The sequence below is a fragment of the Lampetra planeri genome, unplaced genomic scaffold, assembly GCF_965212315.1.
Source record: "Lampetra planeri unplaced genomic scaffold, kcLamPlan1.2.h2 scaffold_1201, whole genome shotgun sequence".
NCBI lineage: Eukaryota > Metazoa > Chordata > Hyperoartia > Petromyzontiformes > Petromyzontidae > Lampetra > Lampetra planeri.
Window position 1 is genome coordinate 1 of NW_027613916.1, and position 14,471 is coordinate 14,471.

Consider the following 14,471-nt stretch of genomic DNA (forward strand, 5'->3'; position numbering starts at 1 on the left):
TCATGACTTATTGATGCTAATAACAACATGCTGAGTGCTGAGAGAAAAGGAGGCAAGGAAATAATCAAAGGAAATAGGGAAGATATTAGGAGGAGAGAAGAAGGGGGCAGCAGGAGAAAGTTATGAGAGGTCTGGAAAAATCAAAAGAGGGAGCTAAAATATGTACAGATAAGGAAGGAGAAGGAAAAGACAGACAAAAGGGAAATGGAAAGGAGAGTATATGAGGAAGTTATGAGGACAGATGAGACTAAAGAAGATGTGGGGAAGTAAAGATGACCAACAATACAGGAGGGAAGGAAGGAGTGAGACAAGTAATAACATTCACCTTTCTGTTCCTGAGATATACAAACTGTCGGCAGAGATGTTATCATGTCCTTTTCTGCTGGGGGAGGACCTGTGTTCTCCAACTGTCCTAACAACTGGGGGAGTGGATGAGAAGAAAGAGAACTAGTCTGTGGGTGAATGAATGAATGAATGAATGAATGAATGGTGACAATGAAATGAAATATGATGAACTATTTCTGTGAAGCCATATAAACACTGACCTCTGTGATGACCGCGTCCAGACCTCCCTGACCCCACGCGTAGTCTCCTGGGTTTGAGTGCAACTGTAGCATGCTGGAGCTGAACGCCAGACGAACGGAGAGCACGGAAGAGAACGAGAGATGTTGTCACACAACACGAGGTCAAGAAGTCAGGAGTGATGGATCAAAAATGTGAGAGGAGTTTACAGGGCAGCTGGTGCAGCACCGGGGTTCCCATTGTTGGCAAACAGGTCAGCCAAGAACTGCTGCACAATCCTTGAATGGACGGAGACAGAGCAAACACGCTTGCTTTATGATTCCGTGTAGAATAAACGCATCAGCCAGTGTGTATTGTGCTGTAACATTTAGAGGAGTTTAACTGTCTGAGCACACAATGCTGATGTGTCCACACACCCTTCCACTGCAGGCCTGTGTTGAGGTTGGGTTGACCTCTCCTCCTCCTCCTCCTCCTCCTCATCCTCCTCCTCCAGCTGTGAAGAAGACTCTGGTTCTCTGACTGGTGACGTGGAAGGAAGGTCTGTTTGACCAGCATGTACCTGCTCGCTGTCGTCTAGGTCGGACTCCGAAGACGGTGGATGTGACAGCAGGGCAGAGCGCTCCATAAACAGCAGCTGCCATAACTTGAAGGAAGACCAGAGGAGCAATGAGTTGAAGGCTTGGAGAAAGGAATGTTCTTAGGAGAATGCCACCGGCGTGAACTTACGTCTGAAAATGAGCTTGAATCGTCATTGGTCTCTGACGTGCTGTTCTCCAGGAGACTGGACAACAAAGCAAAAAGACGTTTTCGTATCATCGTGTGTAATAGTCAAGTTCACGCCGTAAATGAGGTGTACCTGGAGTCATCTGTCACCTCCTCAATGAAGCCAGATTCACACCTGGGGCAGACAAAGTCCTGGAAGAGAATAAAACATTACATCCACATGCTGAACATTCCATTTGAAAACCACAGATAAAATATGTTTGATGTGATGCTATAAAACACTCGGATCTCTGTTGTTTAGGAGCATTGGCGAGTTCAGGATTTCTGGCGTGTGTGTGCGTGTGCGTGCGTGCGTGCGTGGTGACACCCTATCGGCCCCTCCCACGTCTCCCTCACGCTGCTGTCAGCTGGACACAAAGTCAACAGAGCTGCTTCTAAATATGGCAACGTGAATCACCAGATTTTAAACTCCCCGTCGCTCTGCTGACATTTTGCCACATGTTGTAAGAACATTAACATCCAGAAGCAGCAGACATCTTCAATCATCCTTAGTTCTAGTTTCCACACGTTTAACTTTACGCAGTTTGTGGAGTAGATCGAGAAGGAGAACGAAACGACCGAGGTCATTCCTCCATGGAGTCCGTTCGGTGTCAGTTCAGTCATCTGTCCACAGACACTCACCGGTAGTTTGGGGCTGGTTTCACACTTGCAGCAGTGACAGAAGAAGCGGTGTTGTGGTACCAGCGCCGCCTCCGCCATCTTCGCCGCGGAGCGCAGCGACTGACGTGTCTGTGCCCTTATAAGTCCCAAGATGATCCCAGGCTGGTTCCAGGCTCATTCCAGGTTGGTCCAAGGCTGGTCCAAGGCTGGTCCGCCTTCATGACGGGAAGAAGAGCCTGCCGCGGATGGCACCTCGTCATTACACCATGAGTCCTTTTTAATGACTTGCGTTTGAAGGGATTTGAATATCTGACCAGTGACCATGATTGACAGACACTTTGAACGTGAGACTGTAAATCGTGGTTAAACAAAAAGAAAAAGTCCTAAAGAATCTAGTTCCGATGACATCACAAAAGCAGTTCTCCTCGGGTTCGTTAGGTGTCGCTGAAGAACAGAACGAGCTGAAGGGATCGTCTCCTTTTTCGATTCACATGCATTGATCATGTGTCAGTGAGGAGGGATGAAAGACTAACAGACTGTTTCCTAGCAACGCAGCTGCACTGGCAGCTTGTCAGTCAGTCAATGTTGGTGGTGCAGACAATCAGTGTAAACAGAATGCTGAGTTCTTCACAACTTAGAATCTGAATACTCAATAGAATTCGTATGGATCACAAACATGTTGGTTCTACAAACAGATATTTATGGCCTCGTTGTTAAGGTTTATGCAGTGACTGCGGCTACTTGCACGACAGGATATTTTTATTAAAACCAAGACAATGAGCTGTAATAATAAGAATGACCACAAGGTGCACCAACAGAACAGTAACAAATATCCATCAAAACACAGATTTTGGCAATAAGGGTAAATAAGCATTCTCATTTCAGTACTATGACAAAAAGTCCAGTTAGTTTTACACAACAAAACAAATAGTAGCATTGGTTTGACTTGGACCACATGTGAAGATGACATGTAAGAGCTGTGACCCTTGGTCTTCGAACATGGCTCCTTGAAAACACATCATACATGTCTATCCAGTTTGCACTGCCCCAAGAACTTGGCACTTAGCTTGTTTTAAAATGGCATGTTTAGTTTTCATGTACTATATAGAATTCAGGTTTATTACCATTGTTCTCTGCCTTCAACACATGTTAAGTCCTGATTGGCCAATGAACCAGCTTGCGTTGTACACATACACAAATCACACAACTCCATTTGGGTCTCATGCTGTTCAGGTGGTGGAACATTACCTCCAACCGGTGAATTACACCGACTCAGGTTCCCACTGTCATATTCTAATCACCAGTGGAGAAATAAATATCAAACTGGTCTTCTATCAGGCTGAAGACCCTCCTCCTTCTTCCTCTTTCCCTTCTGACCCCACTTGTTCCTCTTTATCGGGGTGCAGTAAAGGCGCCCTGGGCAGCGGAGGCAGCGGCCTGGCGAACAGCCTGATTGGACATGACTCCTGTCGCAAACTCAGCCTGGGCCTTCTGGAAGCTGGCATCAGTCTGTCGGTACAGACCGTGGATCTGGAAAGGGGCAGAGCAGCATGTGGTGACACCCGATACTTCATCATCATCACATCTCGCACATGGTTAGGATTTTAAAGGACGCGATAACGTGTCTGTTCTTTGGCTCATTTGTCTGTTGAAAGCGTCAGGATACATGGACCAGCTGCCAGAACAGAGGGCACAGAAAGTGCAAACAAAGCTTGAAAACTGTGCTTTTGTTCTCTTTTGTTGACTGATTCCAGGAAATATAACCCACTAGATTAGGAGAGAGACATTTACTGTTGTCTGCATTTTCTCCTCTTATGGCTTTCTGGCAACATTTACAAGCAGTTCAAGAAAGACAATGCCTCTTACTGTGTGAATGTTTTTTTACTTCTCAGCTGAAGGACACAAACCTGTATGCTGCTGAGATCATGCTAACAGAGAAATATTCCTTCAAGGTTTCATGACATCATGTTCTTAACATGATGCAAATTTAGACTAGCTTAAAAACTGTGGGTAGTTTATGTGGATGGGCTATTTACACTATTAACCTTAATCCGAAAAAAAAAAAAACAGTTTGTACAATATTTTTTCAGTACTCACCTTCTTCAGCATGAAGATCCCAATGGCAGTTTGGGCAGTGAAGAGCATGGCGTTCATCATCATGATCACACCAACGGCCACACTGGATTTTAGAGCAGCCAGACTCACGATCCACCCACTGAAATAAACAAACAAACAGGATGCAAGAAACATGTTCATATAAAAGATACGTGGACCAATTCATGAACATCCAGTAATTCATTTTTTTAAAGTTTCTGGATGTCCACGGGTCAATGAAGACGTTAGTTAGAGAAGTTAAATTATGCTGTGTGCATCAAAGATCCATCATCTGATCACATCTGTTTCATGGCGCTGACATCATAACACTGATGTGATTAATAGACTTAAGATCATGACTTAAAATCAGATCTGCAATCAGATTTCTGGAAAAGTTATTTGTGCTTTTTGTGCTCGGACAAAACATGAGTTTGCTTTTGTTTACTGGTCGTACCTGAAACCCCATCCAGGGATGCCAATGGTCATGATGACGTAGACAACCACTTGGGCAAAGAAAACAAAGAAGAAGAGGAAAAAGTTGAAGGAGCTGTCACTCCTAGGGAGATAAAAGAGTTTGAGTCAATACTGAGAGAAGGAAACAACATAATCCCATTCATCATTTCACATTCCAGAGGCTGATTTTCCTGAGGAAGACATTTCGTACCTAAAGGCTTTGTACATTGGTCGATACCAACAGACGAAAGAGCAGGGGGTGAAGAGGAGGGCCCAGAGGATGGCAAGACCCAGGCCGACACCGCTCGTGGTGTTGGTGCAGAACATGGCCAGAGAGGAGATCAAGTTGAAGAGCAGTGTGCAAGTGCTGACTGGACACAACGTGCACAAAAAAGATTCATGAGTGGAAAAATAAAAACTCAACCTGTCAGAGTACATCATACGGCCAAACTATGTCCGCACTCGATGTAACTTTCTGCTTCTGTTGATTTGATCAAAGATTGTTTTTATAACTCACTATTTTGAGGATAACAAGGATGAAACACGCTGTTTTCTAAAAGGCACTTCAGTTTGCGTTATGACAGATTTTGCATTATGTTTATTCCATTTTATACATTCAAATGATTTGTTAGTTAACAGAAGTAAAATGTAAAGAGGCTGGTCGCAGAAGGACTGCAGTAGCTGTCAAATATACAGAAGTAACGTCATTGCTCTTTACCCTCAGTCTGTTTCATAACAGAACAAGGTCACATTCATCATGTCTTCATGACATTATGACTATGACAGTTTCTTCTCACATCATGTAATTGTTGCTTCAAGTCCTCCTTGTTGCAGTCAAGTGTCAGAGTCTGTACAAATATCAAAGTGGTGCTGCAGAAAGCACAGTGGAGGTTACACAGGTATGAGTCAGCGCCAGTTTCTTATAGCATCTTCTCTCAAAATCACACAGCACTCACAGGTCCACCAACAGTGCTCATGGTAAGAAAGTGCAGACACTTACACATCCAGAAGTAGTACATGATATGAACAGTACGCTGGAAGCGCTGGCTGATCTCCACGTTGATGTCCTGGTAGAAGCAGGGGCCGACGGGGCAAAATGAAGGCAGCGGGGGCCAGTTGTTCTGACGGGCTGAAGCAGACAAGAAAACAGGATCAATGAAAAGCGCTGGTGTTTGAAGGTGGTGAGATGATAGCTCCTCTCACAGATTGGAAACGAGCAGAGACTGATGGCTTTCTTTCGAGACACAGACAGTGTACAACTTTCAACACTGGACCTAAACCGTTCTGAATTCTGATTGATTTTCGGAGAAACAACTGATCTGGGAACTGGATTTAAGTGCTTACATTGTGGGTCCCAATTAAAACCCTGGTTTTCAGAATGTCTTCTTCAGATCTGCCCTCAGTGACAGAGTAGTGCATAAACCAGTCTCTAATGTAGGTTTGGATATCGGGTCTAATGTGTGTAATTTGTTGTTACCGGTTTAACATGACTACTGGCATTAAGATAAGAACTCAGACTGGTTTTATAGTTTTACTTTCACTTTTCAGTAAAACAAAAGCAGATCATGGGAGTGCGTCAGGATTAAATTGGGGTGACATACGGTTAACAAGTCATGCATTAATCACCTTCATGTAATATTCATTCATCATACTTAAATGTATTTATCTGTTACGTTAAGTTACATCCATCACATTTCCCCCCTCCCTGTCTTACAGGCTCCAGGTCCAAGGCTGTGTGACTCCAGCTCCCGTTCTCTCCTCTCCAGCTCACGGGCCTTCTTCTCAAGCTCCTCTTGCTTCTTCATGAGCTCTGCTGTGGTGGCATTTACTGCAGTCTACCATTAACACAAATGATTGTGTCATAACAACACAGCAGAGATGCTTTTAACTTAAGAGACATACGAGTTCATATGTCTCTTAAACCACAGGTGGAGCAAAATGACGCCTACTGTACCTGGTTGTTATAAGAACCATAGTTGCGAGGCTCAGTGGGTGTTGTCCTGCTTGGTGGGGTCTGTGCAGGCACAGGTGGAGCAGACGGAGGTGTGGCTTCATATGGTGGTGGAGGCTGGACACGACAAGCAGAAGCAAACATGACTTGAACATTCGCCAGGTTGTTAATATTGTGCAAGGATAGTTCATTAATTGTAAACATTTTCATAGTGTACTTGTACTACTTATTTGCAAAACAAAGGGAAAATTATGGAGTTGTTGTGATTTACGTCACACATCAGATCAGAATTGATTCTCACCCCTGTGGCGGTGTTGTCAAATGGGTTGTACAGGTCCAGTGTGGCGTATCCTGTGTTGCTGCTGTGTTGAGTCACTGCAGGATCCTGGCAGGCACAAGACAAACACAGACATATCGAATTAGCCCAGTAACAACTAGAACTTGTTCTGCCGCAGCATTGACTGCCTTGTCTTCGTGTGTCGTCGCGGTTGAAAGAGCCACAGGTTGGTGAAGCTGACAAGGGCCAAACGGGGCCAACACACGTCACATGAGCAACAACACGCCCGTGAACCGACGCACAGACCCGGATGCTTCATCAAAGTCACCGCGACGAAGCTAATACCAGCTCTGTTGAATTATCATTTGACACCCACCTGGAAAGGATTCTGGTCGTCCATTGGCTCAGGGAAGCTTGTGTATTTCGACATGTTGGTGGGAGGAAAAGATGCTAACGTCTACTAGCCACCACCAGCTAATGTTTATAAAAAACAGTGGTTGATTCAGAGGAGAGCTAGCTTCCCGCCGCTCCGGTGCTCATCTCCCCGCAGTTGGAGCAGCAGCTGAGCGACACTCGACGGTAGAAGCGGGTCGGTGGGCGTTGTCCTCTGGGGGGGCTGCCTGCCAGCGGCTGCTTCCTCCGAAGGGACGTGTCGGTGTCACCGGCCGGACTGGAGAAGCGCAGGTCAGTTAACTGAGCAGCTGCTCTGAGTGTCCCCCGAGGAACGCAACCCACGTGACGCGGTGACGTGGTCATGTGACTGCTGCGGCAAAGCAGCACGTGGTCACTGTGACGGTAATAAACATATGAGCAGTGACAAATGATTCTCATGACTCACTAGTTGACTAGAAACCAGATTTGATCAAACGCATACACATTTCAGTCATTTATTTATGTCCACATAATAATCACTGCCTCCGGGGACATAAATATTGAGGGCAAAGTTCAGCATGCACACACGTATATGTACGTTTATGAATATTTTGGGAAGATGGCAAACGTCCTCAACTGTCAAGAAACCATGCATGATAACTTAATTGGCTTGTAACAAAAACGAATTTTTGAAAAAGTTATATCTACTCTATCTAATGTCTAAGGTTTCATATATCGTCCCTCTCTTTAAGAAAAATAATATATTATGTCATATTTTCAAGATTAAAAAAACTGAAAGAATTAATCAAGTCATCATGAAGAGTTGACTGCCAAAATAAAATTGTACAGCAGTACATGTTATTTTTACACTAATTTGTATCTATCTGGTCATTTCAACTTCTTACATGCAAACCCAAACCCCAAAGTCATGGACAATTTGATGTTGTCACAAACTGTGACATCATGAAATGAGGAGAAAAACACTGAGGGCTGAAAGGCTGATTCACTGATTTTGTGCATCCTCCTTCGTTCCCCACATACAACAAGTCAAAACTGACACCTTGAGATTTGACGTTGCGCAACACCAGTGAGTGTTAACCATCCACTGATAACAAAGCACACGCCGACATCTGTTGGCAAGACTGGAATTGAGGGAGTTCATGTCTAAGACATAAGTTTGGATAAACATGCCAGAGTGGGACTTGTTTCACAACAGATTTGATTTATTCAGATGATCTGAGTCACTTCCCGACAGAGTTCTCAAGATAAGGCCTGAATGTTATTACCATATTACCATATTTTATGTTTACATGTCATACACACACACACACAAGCACATCAGCTACACGTCCTCCCATCACTTTCGAAGCATTTCACGCCCACAGACTCACTCTCTTCTCCCATATAAACTGTCTGTTTAGGCACTTCCTACATCTTTCCTCTACTTGCTGAAGAGAAACCTTCTTTTGGAAGTTTAGAGATCTTGTTGCGCCACCGTACAGCTATGAATTTACCTGCGGGTCTGAAAGGGTTTTGGATTTTTGCATTGTTGAGTCTTCAGAGTGCAATTTTAGGAGGTAATTGAATCCATAACTCACATTTGACAATAATTCTTGTAATTGCGGTGTCATACTGCTCTCTAATCTTCTTCCACAGAGACCTTCAGATTCTCTCCTATTGATGTTCCTTTCCCGCCCGCCAGGCCCACTGCTCAGAATCAAGGTGCCATTTGTCAGTATGGTCAGGGTCGTCCCAGATACCCAGACAGCTTCTTCCCTCAGGCAGGTGCCAGCCACTTCCGCCGCCGTGGGACCGCCATCAACCGCCTGGAGCAATGGTACAGTGTGTGTTGTAGAGCACAGGAGAGCAATGTGACCCTCTGCTGCGCCGTACAAGCTGTAAGTCTCTCGCTGGTTTGTTGTTGAGGAAGAAATAAAGTGCAATACTGATCATGAGATTAATACATTAGAAAATAGATAATTTACTACCACTACCATTCACTGTCCTCTTGTTTTCCACAGCTACCTGAATGTCAATATCGTTATATCAACTGGCATTTTCAATGTCTAGGAAAAACAAATTGTATGTTTGGTGTTTACTAATTGTAATACATATTTATCTGTGTGAAAGTGACACGAATCTGTTGTTTTCCAGTGGAAACAAGCTCTGTCCCAGTTCTGTGCTGAGGAATCCAAAACCAAGACGGTCATGTACGAGTGCTGTGAGGACAAAGGAGAAGCACGGTGGACTTGCTTTGACAGCGAGCTGCCAAACCCCAACTATGACCCAATCCCTGGCTACTTCCCACCCACAGTGCCTCAGGAGATGGACTTTATCTTCAGTACAACAGACTGTTAAAGGTGAAGGCGTGTATTCAGTACTATAAGAAAAAACTATAAAACTATAAGAAAAATGATGCTAGGTGATGCAGTTTGGGTTTGTGTAAACATCAGTCTTGTGAACTTAAAAGTTGATTTAGATTTTTCATTGTTGTTGCAGGTCCCAGAAGAATGCTGAATATAGAAGTAGGATGCACACAGATTTTAACTGCTCAGCTTATTTTTTACTACACACTTTAAATCATCTTTGCCATAAACTTTCAATTCATTAGGACAACTCAAATAACTTGTATTCTAATTCTAACTTGTGTGTTGCTTGCTTTGTTCACAAAAGTCTGTAATAAAAAAAATAATTCTGAGATTTCTTTTCCTTTCGGTTTTCTTATTCAAATACAAAAGCATCAGAAACAGGTCACTCAAAAGCATGTAATTCGAAAAGCTTACACCAGGGGTCAGTCTTGGTTGCAAGAGGACTTTAAACACTGAAATGGGGGGAAAAAAACATCAGCAAATCCATAATGACAACTGAAACTGAAGAAACTCAAACACACTGAAAGTGGAACATTAAATTAAAAATTAAAAAGGCTGACATGCCATTCCATCGCATTACCACCTGCCTTGTCTTCAACCTGCTTCTCGGTTTTCACTTCATGTCAGCCAACTCCTCATCAGTTCCTGTAATGACCTTGACAGGTCCAGATGGCCCCAAATCAAAAGCTCGATGCAACTTCCTCCCAGTCCTGAAACCACAGCATTCTGCAGCCAATCGATCAACGCAAGGCTCCATGACATCACTGCCTGGGGAATGAGCGGGCCGAAAAGTCCTGTGTGGAAAATGATCCAGCTGAGAAGGAAGGACTGGATGATGCTTTCATACAAGAGCAGCATGTATTTGGGACAGAAACATGGATACGTTTGTGGACATGCGTTGAGCAACAGTTTGAAGTGCTGTGTGTTTTTTGCCAGCTTCATCAAAGCCTTTGAAAACACAGTGGCTCTGTGGGACATGAAAGATGGAGGACACTGTGTGAGCCCAAATCCTTTCACTTTGTCACACACACGCACACACACACACAAAGTTATTGAGTGCTGCTTGCTCAGCACTGTGTATAACCTGGAAGCGACATCACAGTAGATGAACGCCTGGATAAACCTAGGATGAATCCTAGGCAGAAGGTCTATTTATCACAGCGAGGTCCCAGGTGAATAAGGCTTCTGAGTTTAGGGATGAATGAAATTAAAACAGAGGTTTATTAATTGTGTGTGCATGCATTATAAAAAACAAAGTTATTCTTTAAGCCCTGGGAAAAACTACATGATACTTTATACCTGTTCACAAAGCCCCATAAAAGCAGGGTTATTCTGTAAGCAGGCGCAGCTGAGAAGGAAAAATAGGTCGTTGAAGTTCTCCTGGTATAATTTTCTCATGGCTGCTTTCACTGCTTTCTCCGCTCACTTCCTTTCCACTCCCAGTTTCCCCCTTGTCTTCGCCAAATGTCTCTCAAAGCGGAGTTTATAACATATGAATGTCTTTGGAAGTTTTCAGGCTAATTGAGCACACATTGCAGGGAGCTATGATGACATGAGAGCACACTGAGGACAAGGTGGGTTTCAAGTGGAAAGACTGGAGGGGAATAATTGGGAGCATTTGAATGGCAGAAAGTGATGTAAAGTGATATGCGTGAAGGCCGACAGGGGAAAGGGAGGTGCAGGGAGGCAACATAAAGAATGCTTGTTTGGAAAGGAATATAAAAGAAAGGCTCATTGAACAAATGTGTATAAAACACTTTATTAACAAGGTGAAAGGGGATTTGTAGACTGTGTTAAATCTTTACAAAAGGAATGTGGGATTGTTTCATATGATAAACTATGAGTGAAAAAAAGCAGAATAAATTCATGTAATATGTAGCACATTGCACTTTTTGAGCATGGTCTGACCAAACTCTGACTGACTGAAGGCCAAATCCACAAAGGCACAAGGACGGAGTTTTGGTTGACTGTGCAGGAATGTTCTCATTCTCGTTCATAAACTCTAGTGCAGACAACATCGCCGGCAGTCATTGTCTGAAATGAAAAAGGAAATCATTTCATTTCTCACATGTAAGTGCAGAGTTCTGCATCGGTGTCTCTCATACAAATATTTACCAGTATCAGTTCTCCATCATTGGTCAGCTCTCTGGTCCACGTCGTCTTGGGTCCCTCACCTTTCTGTAACGTTTGCTCGCAGTTGATCTTGCTTTCTGTTTCCCACGTAGGAAAACTCTTCATGTAAGTGGAAACATAATTGGTGACATTATTAAAGCTTTGGCCATGGTGAGGATTGTTTTTTTTTTCTCGTAACCAAAGCTCAGTTTGCTTTACAGCCTCGTCAGACAGTTTGTCCTTCAGTGTAAAAGAAATGAACAACAGATCCTGCATTATAATAGTTGCACTAAAATCATTTCCATATGTTTTGTTTTTGTGCAGAACTGTGGCTGTGCTGGTACAACACTACTGGAATGCATGAATGACATAACACAGGAATGTCAGGCGGCAGTTACACGTCGTATTTACCGTGCACGGACGTCCGTCCACTGTGGCCTCATTGAAGGACTGGCCCACAGTGAAGGAGACATGGGTGGTGCGGACGCTGGTGGAGGTCTTGATGGACAGACTCTCCCCCTGCTGGGTGATTTCCACTGCCGGACTGGAGGCCGCTGCCGCTGCAATTTTCCGCAGGAACAAATTCACACCTGAGCACAAGGGACCAGGGACGTGATGTGAAACAGAACTCTTTTGTTTTACTGCAAATATTTTGGAAACATAAATTTTTTTATTTTAGCCAGTTCTCAGCATACAGGTTTGTGAATTGTCACAATATCATAAGATTTTTTCCGTCACCTGACAACTGAATGTAAAGAGCAGCAAGGTCTCCGCATACTAACAACCACATTCATGATCCATGTCCCTTTTTCTTCCCATTTTCCCACTGAGCTTGTTGTTTGCACTGAAAACAAACAAATCAATCTTCCTGTTCACGCTATGCTTCAGACAGTGGTTGGCAAATGTGATTTCATTGTTGGGTTAGAGCATTCAAAACCAGCGGAATGCTTGTCACACAGCTAATCACGCTGAAACTATTGAAGGAAAAGTTCACATTACTCGTTTCCTCTCAGCCGTCACAGCTGGAATCCTTCCCCACACACATAATATCATACAATATGAGTTCTACACATCTGGATCGCAATTTGACATTTCACATAAAGTAAAACCATTGAATGGAGCAAAGGCAACTTGAGTTTGTTAACCCTTTACTTAATCCTTGAACTATTAAGTCTCAGCAACTACAGAAAATAAGATTTATAATAGTCAAAACAATGACTTATTCATTTCATTGCCTGTTTATTGCCTAAATGTCAAAATAAATGTGTTCTCTGACTTTACAAGATCCAGTATAATACATATATGCTCAGTTAAGTTGTTCAGGGACCAGGTAACACTTGGGTACAGATGTATACACACACACACACACACACACACACACACACACACACACAGAGCACTGGGCTGGTCAGTCAGGGGGCCTCAGAGCAGTGAAGGGAAATCAGTCTCAGAGTCGGCTGGCCACAGGGGCCCATGTCAAGGCTTAGTTCCGTTTACACTGGCTCTAATTACAACCGCATGAGAAGGCCCCTGGTGCAGATTGATCTAATCTAACATTCCTCCACAGGCTGTTTGTCTTCACATTTTTAATGGATGCCACTGACTGTCCCTCGACTGACCTCCCTCTGCAGTTCACCCCAAAGAAGACTAACAGGAGCATCAAAGGGGTTACAGGAGCAAACCAGTGAGTATGTCCATCAGATCAACTGTAAAACGGTGCTTTGAACATGCACATTTTTCTTTTTGCAATGCAAGAATCAACCAATCTATCATATCATATCATGAACATATTTTCTGTTTGACTGTATCATCTATACATCATTTCTATTTGGGAAAACTCACACTGCATCCTGTGAAAAGCAGATGAAAAAATGTTAGTACTCACCAAGAGCTCTCAAAAGCTCCTCAAAATTTTCTGAGGACTTCATTTTCCATTTGCCTGAGAAGTCTGTGATTTGTCTCTCCATTTTCTCCCCAATCAGTTGATGATTCCTACACAAGATCTCCGAGCCTGTCCTCCACCGTTCATCAGGAGTAGGTCTGTAAAGACTGTGGCTTCAGCTGCGACTCCTCTGACTGGCTGAGAGCGCTCTGGGTCATGCTGCTACAGCCAATAGGAGGCGTCGGGTGTGATGGACGCTGCTGCTGCAGCCTCCACCTCTATCACCAATGTGCAACATGTGGATATGAGATGAAAAATGCATTTCCAGTAAAGTCTTTTGATATGGATGCACGACGGGCTCGGATATTAAAGTTAATTGCTTTGGCTCACATGGAACTTGTGCAAATGACTTGACAACAAGATGAGATGGAGGAAAATGAAGGCGTCCATAACTCATGTGCATATTTTCATATATCCCATTTTGTTCAGACAATCCAATCTGAGGCTACCCAGTGAGGTTTGAAGAGTGAAATCAGACACTGATAACAGATCAGGGAAACTGATGAAGGATTGGTATCAGATGGAGATCCAGCTGGAGGCCTCAGTATCAGTTTCATTTACCAAACACTGTTGTTGATGGACACTTTTCATCTCTTCAAGGGAACTAGTTTTTTTGTAAATATAGAATACCGGTCCTGTTTTCCATGTGGAATTCAAGAGGAGATTTCTGCCACTTGTATGGTGAATAATAAAAGTCTAACAAACCTCTGACACATTAATGATATGTGAAGTGGTCACAGACACAGAAGAAATAGCTCTAAGAAATCAGTTTCAAATTAGTTCAGATGGAAATCGTTCCAACTTTGTCTAAACATCCCAGGGAGAAATGTTTGTTCTCAAAAAATGTTGCTGGAAACTTTCAGTTGCAACTTGATATCCCCAGTCTTTTCCTCTTTCTGCCTTACACTTCCACACACACTGCCAAGAAGATTTCATCAGGTTTTGATCAGAAGGGATGTCTCAGGGAACATGATGCAGAACCGTCATCCAACAAAA

The 14,471-nt window shown here is 43.5% G+C and overlaps 3 protein-coding genes across 3 annotated transcripts; all 3 read right to left on the minus strand.

The window, feature by feature from the left end:
- Nucleotides 1–325: 325 nt before the first annotated feature.
- On the minus strand, nt 326–2,004 carry LOC144738873 (E3 ubiquitin-protein ligase RNF115-like; the record flags this gene model as incomplete). Its single annotated transcript, XM_078621869.1, has 7 exons — nt 1,927–2,004; nt 1,379–1,437; nt 1,249–1,303; nt 939–1,165; nt 732–800; nt 546–618; nt 326–419 (listed from the first exon to the last, which is right to left on the minus strand). Coding segments are annotated over exons 1-7 (655 nt in total), but the record flags the coding sequence as incomplete, so codon positions are not given.
- A 1,293-nt stretch (nt 2,005–3,297) lies between these two features.
- Nucleotides 3,298–7,110, minus strand: SCAMP3 (secretory carrier membrane protein 3). The gene is made up of 9 exons (XM_078621866.1): nt 7,057–7,110; nt 6,705–6,788; nt 6,407–6,520; nt 6,167–6,287; nt 5,453–5,581; nt 4,664–4,823; nt 4,454–4,555; nt 4,003–4,120; nt 3,298–3,435 (listed from the first exon to the last, which is right to left on the minus strand). Exons 1-9 carry the CDS (start codon nt 7,108–7,110, stop codon nt 3,298–3,300), a joined length of 1,020 nt encoding a protein of 339 aa, XP_078477992.1.
- Nucleotides 7,111–11,404: 4,294 nt separating this feature from the next.
- On the minus strand, nt 11,405–13,500 carry LOC144738872 (cellular retinoic acid-binding protein 2-like). The gene is made up of 4 exons (XM_078621867.1): nt 13,419–13,500; nt 11,945–12,123; nt 11,537–11,653; nt 11,405–11,455 (listed from the first exon to the last, which is right to left on the minus strand). Exons 1-4 carry the CDS (start codon nt 13,498–13,500, stop codon nt 11,405–11,407), a joined length of 429 nt encoding a protein of 142 aa, XP_078477993.1.
- Nucleotides 13,501–14,471: the final 971 nt, after the last annotated feature.